Source organism: Leopardus geoffroyi, chromosome A1, assembly GCF_018350155.1.
Source record: "Leopardus geoffroyi isolate Oge1 chromosome A1, O.geoffroyi_Oge1_pat1.0, whole genome shotgun sequence".
In the NCBI taxonomy this organism is placed as follows: Eukaryota; Metazoa; Chordata; class Mammalia; order Carnivora; family Felidae; genus Leopardus; species Leopardus geoffroyi.
This window is the reverse complement of record NC_059326.1, coordinates 227905184-227923103: the sequence shown is the minus strand read 5'-3', so window position 1 is coordinate 227923103 and position 17920 is coordinate 227905184. Positions and strand designations below refer to the sequence as shown.

Sequence of the window (17920 nt, the reverse complement as noted above, 5' to 3'; positions counted from 1 at the left end):
ACATGTCCCTGACATACCATACGCTCTTAGATTGGTTAAGCAGAAGTAGCTCTTGCAACACAGGGCATTTTGGTTCTGTATTTGCTGTAATATTTGCTGTATCTTTGTGTAGCTTGCTGAGGTTTTTTGTTTATTTAAATGGCTTAATTTTCCAAGTGAGCATTAGGCTTATAGTATATTTTGGAATGTTATAGAAACCATATATATATTTTTAAAGTTTATTTTGAGAGAGAGAGAATGAATGAATGAATCCCAAGCAGGCTCCATGCTGTCAGCATAGAACTCAGTGTGGGGCTTCAACTCTCAAACTGTGAGATCATGACCTGAGCCAAAGCCTAGAGTCAGACCCTTAATTGACCGAGCCACCCCACCCAGACGCCTCTAGAAATCATATTTTTTGAAGAAGATCTTCCCATATTAAGAACAATTGTATAGCTTTTTAAATTTTTTTTTTTAATGTTTATTTATTTTTGAGACAGAGAGAGACAGAGCATGAACGGGGGAGGGGCAGAGAGAGAAGGAGACACAGAATCAGAAACAGGCTCCAGGCTCTGAGCCATCAGCCCAGAGCCTGACGCGGGGCTCGAACTCACGGACTGCGAGATCGTGACCTGAGCTGAAGTCGGACGCTTAACCTACTGTGCCACCCAGGCGCCCCTGTATAGCTTTTTAGAGCAAACTTAATTCTAATTTTGAAATGCAGTGAATGAAGAAACAGTTCTTGGCTCCAGTGGAGAGAAATAAAGAAATGGGAGAACCATGATTATTGTCAGGTAGCTGTGAATACTGGACCTAAAAAGTTCCCCCTCTTCCCTCAGTCCTCAAAAGCCCAGAGATGCATGTTGACTTGTGTCTCTCGTGTCACTGTGGGAGTTGTGCCACGCACATCATAGAATTTAGAGCCAGAAGCCCTTGTGATCCTGTCAGGCCAAGCTCCTTATTTTCCAGGTAATAAAACTGAGCCTTAAAAAAGTCCAGTGACTTGACCAAAGCTCCAGGGGGCCCAGTGGTTTTTTAACTGCTTCACTGCTCTTGACCTGAGGAGGATGGTTCACTTCTGAGCGAATCAAAGAGTAAAATTACATTGACGTGTTACTTAAGGAGGACTATTTAAGGGGGGCTTTTCAGGCTGGGGAAGGGCTTTCTAGAAGCTGCGGTTGCCCACCACTGTGAGGAGTTCAGTTAGTCCCCTTGGGAGTGGATAAATGGGGAGGGAGAGGGCAGGGGAGAGAGCCCGTCTGCACCTACTGCTTCTAGCAGTCTTGAGCCCAGCTCCTCATGGCTGCCCGGCTTGTCTGTTCTAATCCTGTTCCTGCCCGAGCAGGTGGTCAGCTGGCCTGGCCTCTGCTGGAAAGGGAAGAACATGACTAAGATACTGGTTCCAGGTACAAGGTGCTCTGAGCTTCAGGAAAAACAGTACCTGGCAGACTAAGAGGATGAGGATGGGAAATTCAATAATGTAAACTCAGAGTATTCCTTCATTTGTGATTTCACTTTGTGGGTAAGTTTCATTAATAATATTATATTGGATGTCCTCACAGTGATGCTAAACACCAGGCTTTCTTAAAAACATCCTCTAAGGGAACGCCTCCTTTTCTGTCTCCTGCCTACGTTTAGCAGATTTGCAATGACGTTGCTTAATCAGCCAGTCTTTGTTATAATCATTAAAATACCGTGGATTTGACCATCAAGAAAGGTCTGATCTAAATGATTGTTTTAGGAGCACTCATTTTAAAATAACACTAGAAAAATAAAAAACCACCCAACACTAGAAACACAGTATGTCTGTTTCTAGATTGGCATCCTCCGTGGTTTAAATGAAAACCAACAGTGGTTGAAGAAGGAAATAACTAAATGGAACTGGGATAATTTTGGTTTTATAGGGAATGTAGGATGGGCAGGGAGGAAATTAATATTTTGCCACTTGAAAAATCTGATCATCTATATCTGTATATTTATATCGATATATATATATATGTGGACACATTGAGAGTATTTTAGAACTACCTTGGTTTTTCACTTGCTTCGTGTATTTGTGTTTTGTAAACTGAATAAGTGTGACTTAGAAGGAGTTCTCATTATTATGACAGAAAACATTTCTTCACCGATTATGTCTCTTCCCAATGGTAGCTGGAATTTACAGGTATCTGGATACTTTCCCAGATACCTGGGACTACTCTTTGGATCCCAGGTTCCCAGTAAAACTAGACTGGCTTCGTGTGTTCCTGGTTGTTTTACGTCTGAGGTCTTCTCTAGTTTTCACAGCCAGCCTAGAGTTGGAACTCTGATTTTAGAACTACTTTTCAGTGTTCATGCAGTGTCTACAAACCGTGATGTAACGTAACGTAATGATGGGTCAGAGCCTCAGTTAGAGGCTGTAAAGAACTGTGTCTGAATCTGTTTTCTAGGTCTTCTTTCTTGGGCAAGTCACTTCGCTTCTCTGAGCCCCCATTTCTTGTTGAAGAGGGCCAATAATAAAAATCCAGTCTCTACATTTGTAGCCCTTGGGGATAGATGTGTTTGGGGTTAAGAATTTTTGAAACTTGAGGAAGAGGACAGGGTGCATACACTGTGTGATACAGGACACTCTGATGGGGTCTGGGCTGCCCCCCTGTAATCTGAAGTAAAAGCATGGAGATTTCTGCAGCCAAATGTACAAGGACTCACTGCAGGGACTGAGGTCTTAATGCCAAATGAATTTTTGGGACCAACGTTTGGAAAAAAAATTTAGAATTTCAGAGCTCTTTAAACTTGTGTGTGTGTGTGTGTGGATAAGGGATTATGGACCTGCATGTATTACCCAAGCTTAGCATGGAATAATCTCTCAATAAATGATACTGCTGGCTGTGACGTGATGTGTGGTCATGTTAGAAGGCTACTCCAGTCAGTATTTGAAATAAACACTTATGCATTTTAAAGGAAAAATGTCTTCATATTGGTCTTCATGTTGCCTGTTGTTGAGACATAGGTTTATGAGAATCAGTTTCCTCTGGTGAGGGTGTAGTATTTATTCACAAATTGTTAAAAAAAAAAAAAGCAGTCATTATTAGAAATAGCAGTCCATGGGACATCTGGATGGCTCTGTCAGTTGAGCGTCTGAATCTTGATTTTGACTCAGGTCATGATCTCAGGGTCGTGGGATCGAGTCCTGCATCGGGCTCCGCACTAAGCACGGAACCCACTTGGGATTCTCTCTCCCTCTCTCTGTGCCCCTCCTCCCCTCGCACTTGCACGCTCACTCTCTCTGTTTCTTTTTTTTTTTTTTTTAATTTTTTTTTTCAATGTTTATTTATTTTTGGGACAGAGAGAGACAGAGCATGAACGGGGGAGGGGCAGAGAGAGAGGGAGACACAGAATCGGAAACAGGCTCCAGGCTCTGAGCCATCAGCCCAGAGCCCGACGCGGGGCTCGAACTCACGGACCGCGAGATCGTGACCTGGCTGAAGTCGGACGCTTAACCGACTGCGCCACCCAGGCGCCCCATCACTCTCTCTGTTTCTAATAGTAATAATAAAAAAAATAGTAAACCGTGAAACTGCGAATATTAGGTAGTGGGGGCTCGTCACAGAAAATCACATGTTGTACAAAATGGCCAGAACTCTGCCATGTGAGTTGGGGGATAGGTGCCAGTGGCCAGTTCCCATGACCTTTGACTGAGGGTTGGCACTGTTTGTTGTCCATTATAACACTATCATTTCATCAGAGTTCATTTGTCCAGGAGCCTCCCCACTGCCATTCGCCAACAAAAACAGTTCTTTGTTTCCAGACCTCATTGTGCCACCTGTCTTGCACCTGAGCCAACTCAAGAGGCATATAGACCAGAGGTTAAGGGATTGGACCCTCGGTCCAGACTTCCTGGGTCTGAGTCCCCAGATTGGCTCCACCTGGTAGTTGAGGGTCCTTGGTCCTGTGTCTTCATCTGTGAAATGGGGATATGATGTGCCTCCCCTACCCCAGCTCACCGTGTGGATTGATGGCTTAGGGTGCACGTAGGTCAATGCGTGCTGCAGCAGCAGGTTTTCAACTGCGAGATGATGATTAAGAAGTGAACAGAATCATACTTGCTGTCATCATGATCTCTTCTGTAATTACAAACAGGGAGTTAAGCTACACAATCTGTCAGGTTTCCTCCACATCTGACATTTTGACTTGGATGCTGAGACCTTATCTGTGTTGTGTTGGTGGCTCACTTCGGAGTGACCTTGACATTGGGGCTGTCACCGTGTCCATTAGAGGGCACCGATGTACAGAGGAATGAGCTCGCACCACATCCTCCGACCCGAGAGCAAGGTGCGTTGGCCTCCCAGCTTTGTTATCCTGCCCAGGGACCAGGTAGACTGTGGGAAGGCGTCACTTGGGTCCTTTTCCTGCAGTCTAGCCACAGAGCAGCAAAGCCTGGGCCGGGGTTTGAGGGATTTCTAGGGTTGGGGTCACAAGACAAATGACAGCTGCCAGCCATAGCTCAGGTCAGGGAGGCGGCTGGCTGGACTAAGTTGATGAAACCCCTGATTTGCAAATATTTTTGTGTTTTAAATGGAAGAGATTCCACAAGCGTGTCTTTGAAATGCTCTTTGGACATGTGTATTGATTCAGGATTCCTTGGCAACCTGGGAAATGTTCTCCAACTTCTAAAAGAAGCCAAAGCCTTGTGGGGGAATTTGGTTTTGAACACCAGCTGGATTTCACAAGTGTCTGCCACTTTTTCTTTTTTTAAGTGCTTGGCATTTGTACACCTTCTTTGAATTACTTTCATGTTTGTTGGAAATATATCTTCACCTGGTATTTACAATTCTGTCTAAAAGAACCACTAATAAAAGAAAAATTGTAACCCTGAGTTGGTTGATTATGCTTCCTGACTTTTCTTAGGCTTAAAAAACAAATTTTTATATTTTTAAAATTCTGTATTTTGCTTCCTCAGCCCTTTCTACCAAATAATGTTTACCTTTTACTTTTTGAAATTGTGCCTTTATTTCAAATCTGTATTGAGTTACCAGTAATCAGGTTGCTGCTTACTAGTGGCTCAAATTTTCTTTCTTTTTTTTCTTTAATTTTTTTAACATTTGAGAGAGACAGAGTGTGGGGGAGGGGCAGAGAGCGAGGGAGTCACAGAATCCGAAGCAGGTTCCAGGCTCCAAGCTGTCAGCACAGAGCCCGATGCAGGGCTCGAACTCACCAACCGTGAGATCATGACCTGAGCCGAAGTCGGATGCTTAACTGACAGAGCCACCCAGACACCCCTCAGATTTTCTTTTAACAGTAAAGGTGAAGAATATAAGGAATATACTGTAGCTAAAAAGAAAACTCTCTTAGCCCTTCATACAGATCTGATAGGCAGATTGGCTATAGCATAGGTATTACTTACATTTCTTTGAGTTCTTTTCAAGCTTAAAATATTTGATCCTTGTCTTCTGCGTGGTTTTGGCTTCCTGCCCGGAGGCATATTCCATCCTTTGAGGCTAAAATTTCTTGAAGTTGTCAGTGGACATTTCTTGGGAGTGGATCTGTGTTTGATAATATATATTAAGAGACTCATGTAAACAACTCAGCGGCTTATGTCTTCCTTGAAGTCGGGCGTGAATGTGGCACTACTTACTAATGGTAGTACCAACGTGTGTTTTCTCTCTTTTGTCTCAAGAAAGGAAAATAATGTGCTAAGCGCACTAATTAAAAAACAATAGATAGGGACACTTGGCTGACTCAGTCGGTAGAGCGTTTGACTCTTGATCTCCTGGTCGTGAGTCTGAGCCCCATGTGGTTTAAGGGTGCGGATGTCACGCATGCTGTGTGTTCACCACGTTGGTACTGGTGTGTTTAACGGAGATCTCGCTGAATACTCACAACTCCCCATTATTATCAGCACTGAGCACTGGGGAAGCTTCTTGTCCAGAAACGATAGAGAACTTGCCCAGCAACACACAGCTAGACCCCAGGTGTGCAGCCGGGGCTAGAAATGAAGGGTAGAATCGAGAGCTTTCAGGAGGACTGGGAGTGAGGTAACAGAGTACATGTAGATCCACTAAGAATTGCACTGATAGTGTGACCCCAGGTGGCTAGCAGATTGGTGGTGTTGACGAAAGAGCTCAGAAATGAGCTGTAGTAATAAGGTAAATGTTTAGCTTTAGCACTTGCTGGAAGGCTTGGCCTCTGTGCCTCGCCCCACCTCCTCCATGTACATACATGTCTGCTCATCTTATAGGGTACATAAGAGGGCCGCCGGCGACTTATTCAGGTTTGCAAGCTATTTTATGTTCACGTGCTACTAACTTTGCTAAACTCTATGTAGAAAGGGCCCTCAGTCAGACCCTTGGCTTCTGACGGTCACAGGTTTGGAGCAATGGATAATAGGTCCAGTTGTCCCTGCACAACTGGCCCTTACCAGCTGCCTCTTTTTTTTTTTTTTTTTTTAAGAGATCTGTCTGCACAGCTGATCTCTAGTGCAGGTAGCAAAGGGCAAGGGACCCTTTTCATAGCAATGAAGCCCAAGTTAAGGCCCCTTTTATTTTGCCATTAGTGCCATGACTAGTCTGCTTCTAGGTTTTCCTCCAGACCACTGTTCTGGCGGTACATTTCCCAGTTGGTTCTTCAGTCACAGATAGTTTTGATCCATATTCTTGGTTACCATAGTTACTAAATGTGAAGTATGGGGAGTGGCCTTCAGCAGTATGTTAACAAATGTATTCAAATATTTAAATATCTTGTATCTAAAGTTTTAGTTTTTAGTGAAAGATGTCACTGACCTATTTTTTGCTAGTTATCTTTTCTCCATCAGAAAGAGGCGAAGCAGGGGCGGGTGCCTGGGTGGCTCAGTCGGTTAAGCCTCCAACTCTTGATTTTGGTTCAGGTCATGATCTCACGGTTTGTGAGCTTGAGCCCCGTGTTGAGCTCTGCTCTGACAAATGTGGAGCCTGCTTGAGATTCTTTCCCTCTCCCTTCCGCCCCGTCCCCCCAAATATATAAATAAACTAAAAAAATGAGGCAAAGTGTACATTTGATGGTAGTGTAAGTATTTTTTTAGATTTTGTTTTTTAGATATTGTCAGGTTTCTTTGTGGTTTTTCAAGTATAGGAACCAGTGAACTATGCTCTAGGCCGACTCTGAACTTGAAAACATCATGTCACACTGCCTACCTTGTACTCCCTTTCTTTATATAGTGGATGTCAACTTGCAAGAACTTTTAAGTAATTAAATTCATGGAGTGTTTAGCTTTCCCAACAGCTTAGTAGTTTACAGAATAAATTATCCTCAAAGACGGGGACAGAGGCATTTAAGTGTTTTGTTTTCTTAGGTTTTACTTCTGTGTTTTCAGGGTTCTAAAGAAGAGACAGAAAAACATTAACTCTGTAGTTAAACTTGAATTGCCTGAGTTGTGAAGCTTTGAGCCTTGTAAAAATGTTAAACTAAACTGGTTGTCTGTGGCTTGATAACCACTATCTTATCCAAAACCTACTCAGTTTTGGAGGCTCTGTCATGCATAAAATGAGGTGAGATTTAATCATTATGGCACGTAATGTTTATACAGAGACAGACTTAACGGTTTTACAGTAAGAGCTGTTGAAAATCATGGTGGGAAAACTGATCAGATGTGTTAGTGTCCAACTGCTTCTAGTTTTTTCCCTCTCCTTTGCGTCTTGTTATAGTTTTGACAACAGAGTGTATCTTCAGTGGATAGTCCTAACCATCAAACAGGGCAGAACATTGTTTTTATGGCACATGTACCTGTCTTTTATTGTAGGTGCTGGACTGGATTGAGAATCATGGAGAAGCGTTTCTCAGCAAACATACGGGTGTGGGGAAATCACTTCATCGGGCCAGAGCTTTGCAGAAACGCCATGAAGATTTTGAAGAAGTAGCCCAGGTAAAACAATGGCTTTTATTCGTTCCTCCCCTAAGTACCTATGAGCTCGGTTTTGAATTCGTTTTAACCATATCCAAGATAAGTTAGCCTTGGCTAGATATGTTGAAAGGTGATTCAGAAGAGGTGATGCTCAGATCTGAGCGTGAGGTTGTCCTTGCCTATGCAGAAGGATGTGTCGTAAGTGACGTCCCGGATGTTTTTGACGTATTCATTGTACCAGTGTCTATTGACAGCTTGTGAAATTTCAGTGTATAATCAGGCAGTAACAGTTCTGTAACGATGGGCCAGCATTTCTTGCTGCTTATCCACTTCTCTTCAATGTGTGTGTTTAGAAACAGGCGGCAGGGTGTGGAGTGTGTTTAGAGCAGGGGATTTGTGGAGTTGGAGCATTGGTTATAATGCTCACTAGCTGTGTCACTTGGAAAAATCTCTTTACATTTCTAAGATTAACTTCCTTATCTGGAAAGTAGGCACAGTAAAGGCTTCTAGAGAGGAAGTCAGGTATGTATGCGGTAGCATCATATAAAGCACCTAGGCCAGGGCACTCCTACGACTTGTTACTTGGTAAATGTGTTTTTTTGGATTTTTGTTTGTTTGTTTGTTTGCAAGCAGAGTGAAGGAGGGAGAAATTGCAATAACGTGACGTGTGTGTATGTCTGTTCCATATTAAATGGAAGTTATAAGGAAGTGTGGGGAAAGTTACTTTAAAAAGAAGTCGTCTAGTAAGACACGTCCAAACCGAAGCACGTTGTGGCAAAACTGAGGAACATCGAAGACAAAGTGTAAAATCAAGAAGAGAGAAATGACCAAAGAACCCCAGTGAGAAGGGCTATTAGAAAGACAGCCGACTTCTCACCAGCAACCACAGGTTCTGGAAGTTGGTAGAATAGTCTGGAATTCCAGATCCAGCTGAACTGTCATTCAATGATGAGGATAAAGTGTAGACCGAGAGTGAGAGAGTTTGCTACTCCAATACTTAACCAGGAGAACTAAAGCATGCAGTTTAGTATTAGTAACACAAGTACCCACTGTAACACGGACACCGCGAGAACAGGGACTTTGTTTTGTTCACTTCTCTATGACTGCAACCCAGGGCAGTGCCTGGCATACTTAGGTGATCAGCAGATAGGTACTGAATGAGTTAGTTAAGTGAATAAAAAGGGAAGTATGAAAAGAAAAGACTAGAGTCAAGAATGAGCATAGACATTGGTAAATGTATTTGTAAATCAAAGGATTGACCATGTAGACAGCAGATAGTGGGTTTGGGGATTGTTAAAAGCAGAACAGGACTGATGTGTCAGAACACTCTAACTTGGGAGATGGAAGGTTCCGAGGGTGGCAGGACCTTCTGCTTACCTGACACTTGTAAACTCAAGTGTGCAGTAGCCACTGACAGCATAGGGATGGAAAGCATCACTTCCTAGTAAGCGTAGGAGGGAAGGAAATACAGAAAACTGGCTGAAAAAAAAGAAAAATTCACGCGTATGGGTCTGGTGGAAACAAAAGAAACAAGGAAAACAAAAATCACGATCGAAATCGCAAAATAAGATGTAGTAACTTGTTCATAAGTATCGGTAATTACAGTAAATGCAAAATAGATTTTACCATTTTACTTTTGTTAAGAGACAAAAGATTGATTATCTCTTAAAAATCTTGCTGTATGTTTTTTTCAGAGGGCACACCTAATGCATAAATACCCAGGAAATTTGGAAGTATATAACCTGTTAGAGAAAGGTCTGCCAGGCAAATATTAACCAAAATAAAACTGATTTAGAGATATTAATATTATGCAAATAGGCTGGAAAGCCTGAAAACATTATTAGAAAGGAAGAGATTCTTCCCTTATAAAAGGAAGAGTGTCAGTATATGTCCAGCAGCATGGTCTCTTCTGTAAGTCACAGTAGGAGTAAACTGTGGCCGTGTGTCCACAGGTTTTGCACGACAGAGGGTTCGGGTCCATACTCATTTGGGAAACTGAATCTGGGACTGAGCTACGGGATAACAAAACAGTCTGCACTTAAGTCTTGTTCAGTGGAAATGCCTTTAACAAGTTGCCTTCTTTACACGTCGTCACATAGGAAATAAAAGTGCCAATCCCAACATTTCTGCTTTCCTCATCTCAAGAAATGAGCCAGAGGAGATTGTGTGTCCAGCAGCCTTGCCAAACCAAGAGGCACCTTTGGAGCGTTTTTCTTGTCTGTTTCGTTTGTGGCGTCCCTACCTCATGCCTGTTGGAAAATATTTCGCCTTCGTCTTACAGCAGAAGAAATGTGGAAAATGTGCTTTTATCTCCCCCTTCGTGTTTTCTGTGAGATAAGCTACTGCCGTGGCCGACGTGGTTTGGGGATGGATAGGAAGGTTGTGTCATATGAGCGGAGACTTGGGGCCCCAAAAAAAGTTGGAGGCAGAACTGCCAACAGCCAGGCTCTGGAGATGGGGAACCCCCCCCAACCCCCAAATAGTATGGTCACCCGTGATGGCAGGCTGGGCTGTCCCGAGCTTGCTCTGATGGGGACAATGGTCCACCAAATGTTCCCGTGTGACCGGCACCCCATCAACCCTTCTCCCTCCAGTTCCTGTGCCGCCTTCCATTCTAAATTACACAAGTCTCTTGTGTGGCTGACGTTACTCTACTTTTCATGGTAAACTCATTTCCTTGGGTCTAAGGTCACCATCAGAGCTGTGAACACAGGTTCTCAGGGGGCAGCAAGAGTGAGCAGACTTCCTTTGTAGAGAACGTTTCTGCCCAAAGGTTTCTAGGGCAGGCCAAAGGCTAAAGTAGCACCTTAGCTGTGGTCTGCTTTTTACTCCTCAGAGAGAGGCTCCTGCCTCTACCCAGCTGAGTCCCAGTCCTTCCTTATCACTGCTCATTGTCCCTGGGACTCTAAGGGGCACCCTACCTACTCCCCCTTACACTGAAAGTGCTTAACAACCCCAGATCTGAGCTGTGCTTCAAAAGAAACCTTAAATATACTTCTGTCCACTTTGCAAACATCTGCACCCACTCTCCCTCCCTCTGGAGGGCTACTGGCCATGCGTCAGGCACTCTGACAGCCACAGGGTGTGGGGGACAGAGGGTGGGTAGCAGCAGGCCAGAGCAGGTGCTTCTGAATAGGCATGGCCACCTGTCAGAGGCCTTTCCCTGGCAGTTGTTGATGTCTAAGCAGACACCTGCAGTTTGTAAAATTCAGCTTGGTGACAGAAGGAGAAGATACTAGAAGCAGTCATGGGGGACATCAGGTAGGTGGGACTATTGAGCAGCACCACCATGTGGCCAGCAAGGTTGGAGGCTGGGCTGGGGCTTGGGGAGCCATGTGCAGACTGCCGACCTGTTCCGTCTGTGGGCCTCTCTCTCTCGCCCACCCGCCGCTGGGTGCAGGCTCTGAGCTCCACCCTGAACATGGCCACGTCCCCGTGTGTCCGCTCTCTACTGTCTCCACCCACTGCCATTACATGGGCCCTTCAATTACGACCTCTTTTCCTGGCATCTCCAACTTCTCCCTCTTTTAGTTCTTTCTGGCCCTAAATATTTATAGGCCCTCCCCTCTCTTGAAGAACATCACTTGATTCTTCTGTATTTTTTAGCTACCAGGTGGCTTTAGAAGTGTGTTGTGCCACTTTGCTGTGCCTGCTTGTCTCCCGCGGCCTCCTGCAGCCCAGCCCTACCTGTCCCTGATAAAACCGCACGCACGGCCGTGCTGCGGGCATTCAGCAGGCTGTCGTGGTTGACCGGGAACTGGGACCCAACCACTTACGTAATTCCCCTCCACTCGCTTTAGAGGGAGATCTCTGGTCTGTCGTGTCTACAAATGTGTGGCAACTTCTCGTTCTGTGACAGGCTCTAGGGAGATGGTAGTGGAGGTCAAGGGTCCGGGGCGTGGCAGCCATGTGCGTAGAGACATGATAAATTTCAGAGGAAACCCCGCGAACCATTTCAGAGTAGCTCTAAAAGTAGTTTGCTCTGCCTCTGAGTACACCATCAGGCCATGTAGGTAGAGGGACGGCCCTGTGTGATGAAGAACTGGCCACAAATAAAATGGGGGGGGGGTGCATAAGATCTGGAGATACAGGGTGGACTTCTTTTTCTGGCCCCTGCACCGTGGTTAAAGATTGCTTTTTACTAGTATTTGAAGCCAGAAGACCTCTTGGCTGCGAGACAGCTCCATAAGGAGCCTGGCTTTGTTAAGACCGTATGCAGTGGATTTGGTCTGTACACACACAGACGGTGGCCTTGGTATCGAGGCAGAACTACATGTTGTGTGTGTAGCTTCATTCATTGAAGCTTTCTGGCTCTTCCCAAGGAACTACCTCCTCAGTCTTGCTGCAGCCCTGGGAGTGAGGCCCCTGGAGGGAGCTCTCCCACCTTTTCTTCTCTGCCCTCCCCTCTTTGATGGATTTCTGTCCAAACAAATTACAACAGAAGCGATTACGGCAGAGACCTAAGTTTATATTTATATTTTTATTTATATTTATATTTTTATATTTATGTATTTTGGGGGCAGGATGGCCTTTGGAGGCACCTTAAATATGGGAGCAGAGGTATTGTTAGTGCTTAACAAGGGGCCATGTTTCACTTTCACAAAAGTAAAACTATTTGGGGAGGTTTAGGGAGAAGAGACTTCCTTTTTGCACTTGCTCTGTACTTGTTCAAGGTTGACTACGTTGTTCTTAGGGTCGTGTTTTGAAGGGTCCTTTGTAGGATGAATTCTAAATGGTCTTTAGAGCTCTAGAATTAGCAATTTATGTAATACACTTTTCGTACAGTCAACTTCTTGAAAACACTGACTTGAGGCATACAATGAAGTAACGTAACCAGACCCGAAAAGGAAGTGGTGAAAGTCGTACGGTTGAATTCATTTAAAACATACTCAACATAGATTTATTATGGAGAACAGTTCTGGCGTTCCGGGAAGGAGGAACCCGAGAGGAGGGTCGGATTAGCTTGGTGGAAACGGGTTGCACAGCCTGGCACAGCGTCTGCAGGCACCAGGCTCCACCTCGGGAGCCCCCGGCTGGGGCTTTGTTTCAGGCACCAGGGTCACAGCAGGAGGCCCGTGGATCAGTTTTGCCAGCACTCTGGCAGAGGCTGGAACCTCCCCTCTACTGATGTGAAGATCCACTCCTCCTCCGTGTTGTACAGCGATCGTGAGTAGGTATTTCTTCTTGCCGACGCATTTCCAGGGTGGCGCGTGCAGCACGTCGCAGCTCGTCTTCACGCAGGAGCTTTAAAGAAGAAATCCACGCTTTCCACGCGAAGCTCTCTGAAGATGACTGTGCAAAGGGAGATGCTCTTTGGCAGGCGTTTTCTCTTTTACCTTCTAAGTGGGTATTCAAGTTAGCATGCCTTTTTAGATTTCAGAAGCTGTGATTACAACAGCCAGTCAAGCCCAGAAAACTCTGGTTCAAGGAAGAAGCCGGTTGGGGGAGCACAGATGTCTTGGATGCGATTAGTAAATCTCTGGCACGGTGTCTTCCTACGGGTGTCTGTCCTGCGAGCTTACACTGCCTTCCCTCCTGTGTGCTTACCTCCCGAGATTCAGATCGCCTTCCGAAGGTGTAGCCTGTCGTGATCGTGTTCTCCATGAAGCCGATTCTGTCAACAACTTTATATGTGCCGTGGAATCATCTCGTCTTCCAGGATCAGGAAGTGTGGCATTTAGGAAAGCAGGAGACATTACATTTGGGCAAGGTTTTCTGCAGATTATCAGGTGCATTCTCCCGATTCCCTGGTCGCTTCTGAACTCATGGTCCTCTTTTGCGGATACCTGGTCCTTAGCATGTGAATACACAGAATGCTTCCACGTTTTTAGCATATGCCCTAAATTTCTGATTGGCTACAGTTAGTGGATGCTTGCTCCTGTACACGAGGCTGCCATCTTGCTGTGTGATTGTTTTGAAACATAAGACGTAGTGTTTTCTCTTTTAAAATAAATTAGTAGTGGAGAATTTAGGGCTGGTGTCTACTATCAGGGGTTTCCTTCAGGTTGGCATGTGCTTACAAGATCTCCAATTTCCCTTTTAAAAACACTTCTTAGCTTTATCAATGCCTCCGCTGCTTTCGTGACCATGGGCAAGTTCCTCAATCTACCCAAGCCTCAGTTTTCCTACCTGTAAAACAATAATTGTTACCTTCACCAGGTAGCTGGGATAAGACTGCTTAAACAATATGCCTGGCACTCAGCAGGTGCTCATATGTGTCAGTTCCTTGCCTAGAACCTTCCCCTTTTCTGCTCCCCACAGAATTGTTTCTCTGGTAAAACGCTAGCACGTGTAGATAGCAGTCAGTAGTCGCTTTTTTGCTGTACCTAAATATACGGCATATAGACTTTTTCGGTTCTGCTCTTGGCGTTATGAGTTTGATCGTGTTGTAGTGCATTTCAGCTCCGTATCACCTGTTTGGCCGGGGTGGGGGGCAGGCTTGTGTCCTGTGCTTTGATTCCCGGGACTTAATGGGCTGATTAAACAATTAAGGACACTGGGGTTTTTAGTATGGATTGTAGATGTACTGGCTCATCATTCTTGTTTATCACATTATTATAAAAGACCTCGAGAGTTTTCCATATGCATACTTTGTTGTTTTTTAAAACAAAAGAAATGGAATAGAAGTGTTTATTCCTTGAAATGAGATCAAGAAAACCCATCTTTTTCACTGGATTCTATGTAAATGTCGCCTCTGGCCATCTTCTCGTAGTCCCAGACTGTTGCAGTCAAGGGTCTGTAGGGAAAGGAAGGTCTGAACTGCCCTGCAGTGTTTCCTGAGTCCCAGCACTTACGCAATTTTAATTTACTTCTCCAGAAAAGAGGAAACCGATCAGCCCTCACCCTGGCCCAGCCCTTACACTGTCTCCTCTAATCCTCAGCACGGGGAATGGTGGCCCACCTCTCCGAGGAAGGACTGGACCCACAGAGAGATGCCCTCGGAGACAGGATGGCAGGCAGAAGGGAGGAGTGGTCTGGCCTCTTCAGGCTCTAAAACATCTCCCTGACACCACCTCCCCTTGAGCAGAAATTGAAGTTCTGAATTTCCCCTTGCAAGAGGAACTCTGGCCTGGGCATTTGTTGTCTGTACAATCCTGGCCCTCCTGACTCACTTGGGCAAGTTACTTCCCCTTTGTGCCTCGCGTGCTCGCCGTCCTCGTGGTGGGGCTTGCTGCACCTGGGCCGGCGGCTCCGAGGTCAGCGTGTGTGATCAGTATGCCCATCAGCGCGTTGGAAATCTGTTTTCTCCTGTGGCACGCGGGTCCGGGGTGTGTTCCGGCCGCAGGAAGGCCGTGGGTGTCAGAGACCCTGCATGCTGACCCTGGTTCCACCGGTGCCTCCTGGGGCCTGAGGGAAAGCCATGGAATCCGTCTTGTGGGCTCATTTCCTCAAGTGTGAAGTGAGAAGTGGGGCTGAGTAAATGCTCTTTAGTGTCCTTCAAAATTAAAACATGTACTTGTTCGTTTGTGGCAGTTACTGTCTCAGATATCCTTCCCTGCTGGAAAAGGGGTGGAAAAGCCTTCAGAAACAAAATGTTCAGTGTTGGGAGGCAGTATCACGTCTGGATCCTCCTATCACACATGCGACGTAAGCGACTTCATGGCTGTGGTGACAACAGAAAACAGGATTTAGCACCTAAAAAAAGTGTGTGTGCAGCCTAAGCATGATCCTCTGTTGGCTTCTTTCAGTGCTGAAGCCCCGTCATCCTCTGCTCAGAGATGCAGAGCCACTCCCGGGTGAGGCTCTGTGGGGGGCAGCAGAGGTCTCCATGAAGCCATCATCCCCAGAAAAGTCACCTCACATTGAGCCTCCGATGGTCAGAGAACCTTCGTAGGCAGCGTGTGGGATCCTCTGTAGCAGGGGCTCTTGATGCTGTTAGCTTCGCAGGGAGAGCTTGCTCTGTGCCCAGGGGCTGCACCGAGTGGCCCCGAGCCAGCCTCTCACGAGAAGACGTCTGGGTGAGGTCATTGTAGAAACTGCTCAAGAATTGTTTCACAGGTGAAAACTTTTTTTTATGTTTATTTTTGAGAGAGAGTGTGTGCAAGTGGGGAAGGGAAGAGCAGAGAGAGAGAGAGAGAGAGAGAGAGAGAGAGAATATCCCAAGCAGGCTCTGCACTTTCAGGGCAGAGCCTGACGTGGAGCTCAGTCTCATGAACTGTGAGGTCACAGCCTGGGCCAAAACCTAGAGTCAGATGCTTAACCGACTGAACCACCCAGGTGCCCCAACAGGTGAAACCTTTTTTAAAAAAAGCTGCTATGCGTGCGGCGCCTGGGTGACTCAGTTGGTTAAGCTCACAGTTTGTGAATTCGAGCCTCACGTCGAGCTCTGTGCTGACAGCTGAAGCCTGGAGCCTGCTTCAGACTCTGTGTCTCCCTCCCTCTCTTCGCCTCCCCCACCATACTCTGTGTTTCTCTCTCTCAAAAATAACATTAAAATTTTTAAGAAAATGTGCTATTTATGTGTTTATGTGTTGCATACATATACACACATGCAGCTGAACCTTGAACAACATGGGGCAAGGGTTCCCAGCCCTCCGTGCAGTTGAAATTACACATATAACTTTTGACTCCCCAAAACTTCACGAATAGCCCTACTGTGGGCAGGAAGCCTTACTGATTGATCACATAAATAGTCAATTAACATATTTTGTATGTTGTATGTGTTCTATACCATAGTCTTATGCTAAAGTAAGCTAGAAAAGAAAATGTTAATAAAACATAAGGAAGGTATATTTGCAGTACCGTATTTATCAGAAAAAAAAAAATTTAATGTACGTTTGGACCCATGCAGTTCAAACATGCGTTGTTCAAGGGTCAACTACATAAACATATATTTTGGGGGGGGTATTAATATTTACATGATATTTTGTTGTACTAAAAAACCACAGTTTATTTAATTTCCTGTTGATGAAATTTTTTTCTTTGTTTTCTATTTATTTTTTAAGTTTATATCCAAGTTAGCATATAGTGCAACAATGATTTCAGGAGTAGATTCCTTAATGCCCCTTACCCATTTAGCCCATTCCCCCCCCCCCACACAACCCCTCCAACAACCTTCTGTTCTCTATATTTAGAGTCTTTTATGTTTTGTCCCCCTCCCTGTTTTTACATTATTTTTGCTTCTCTTCCCTTGTGTTCATCTGTTTTGTATCTTAAATTCCTCACATGAGTGAAGTCATAGGATGTCTTTGACTAATTTTGCTTAGCATAATACCCTCCAGTTCCACCCACGTAGTTGCAAATGGCAAGATTTCATTCTTTTTGATTGCCGAGTAATACTCCATTGTATATGTATGTATGTGTGTGTGTGTGTATATATATGTAGATATATATATATATATACACACACACACACATACATACCACATCTTCTTTATCCATTCATCTCTCAATGGACATTTGGGCTCTTTCCATATTTTGGCTATTGTTGATAGTGCTGCTATAAACGTTGGGGTGCATGTGCCCATTTGAAACAGCACACCTGTATCCTTTGGATAAATACCTAGCAGTGCAATTGCTGGGACATAGGGTAGTTCTATTTTTAGTTTTTTGAGGACCCTCCATACTGTTTTCCAGAGTGGCTGCACCAGCTTGCATTGCCACCAACAACGCAAAAGAGATCCTCTTTCTCCGCATCCTCACCAACATCTGTTGTTGCCTGAGTTGTTAATGTTAGCCATTCTGACAGGTGTGAGGTGGTATCTGATTGTGGTTTTGATTTGTATTTCCCTGATGATGAGTGATGTTGAGCATTTTTTCATGTGTCGGTTGGCCATCTGGATGTCTTCTTTGGAGAAGTGTCCGTATCATGTCTTTTGCCCATTTCTTCACTGGATTATTTGACTTTTGGGTGTTGAGTTTGGTAAATTCTCTATAGATTTTGGATACTAAGCCTTTATCTGATATGTCGTTTGCAAATATCTTCTCCCATCCTGTTGATTGCCTTTTAGTTTTGCTGATTGTTTCCTTTGCTGTGCAGAAAGAAGCTTTTTATTTTGATGAGGTCCCAATAGTTCATTTTTGCTTTTGTTTCCCTTGCCTCCGGAGACGTGTTGAGTAAGAGGTTGCTGTGGCTGAGGTCAAAGA

General features: G+C 44.8%; 1 protein-coding gene across 7 annotated transcripts in view; it reads left to right on the top strand.

The window, feature by feature from the left end:
* Positions 1-17920, top strand: part of TRIO (trio Rho guanine nucleotide exchange factor) — a 365052-nt gene that overhangs the window by 176772 nt on the left and 170360 nt on the right. For all 7 annotated transcript variants that reach the window (XR_006702484.1, XM_045441785.1, XM_045441792.1 and 4 more), the window contains exon 10: positions 7733-7855. Coding sequence is in view for 6 of the 7 variants with exons in the window: in XM_045441785.1 (XP_045297741.1) it covers positions 7733-7855 (123 nt within the window). In the remaining variant the exon portion in view is untranslated. The remainder of the gene's footprint in view (positions 1-7732; positions 7856-17920) is intronic.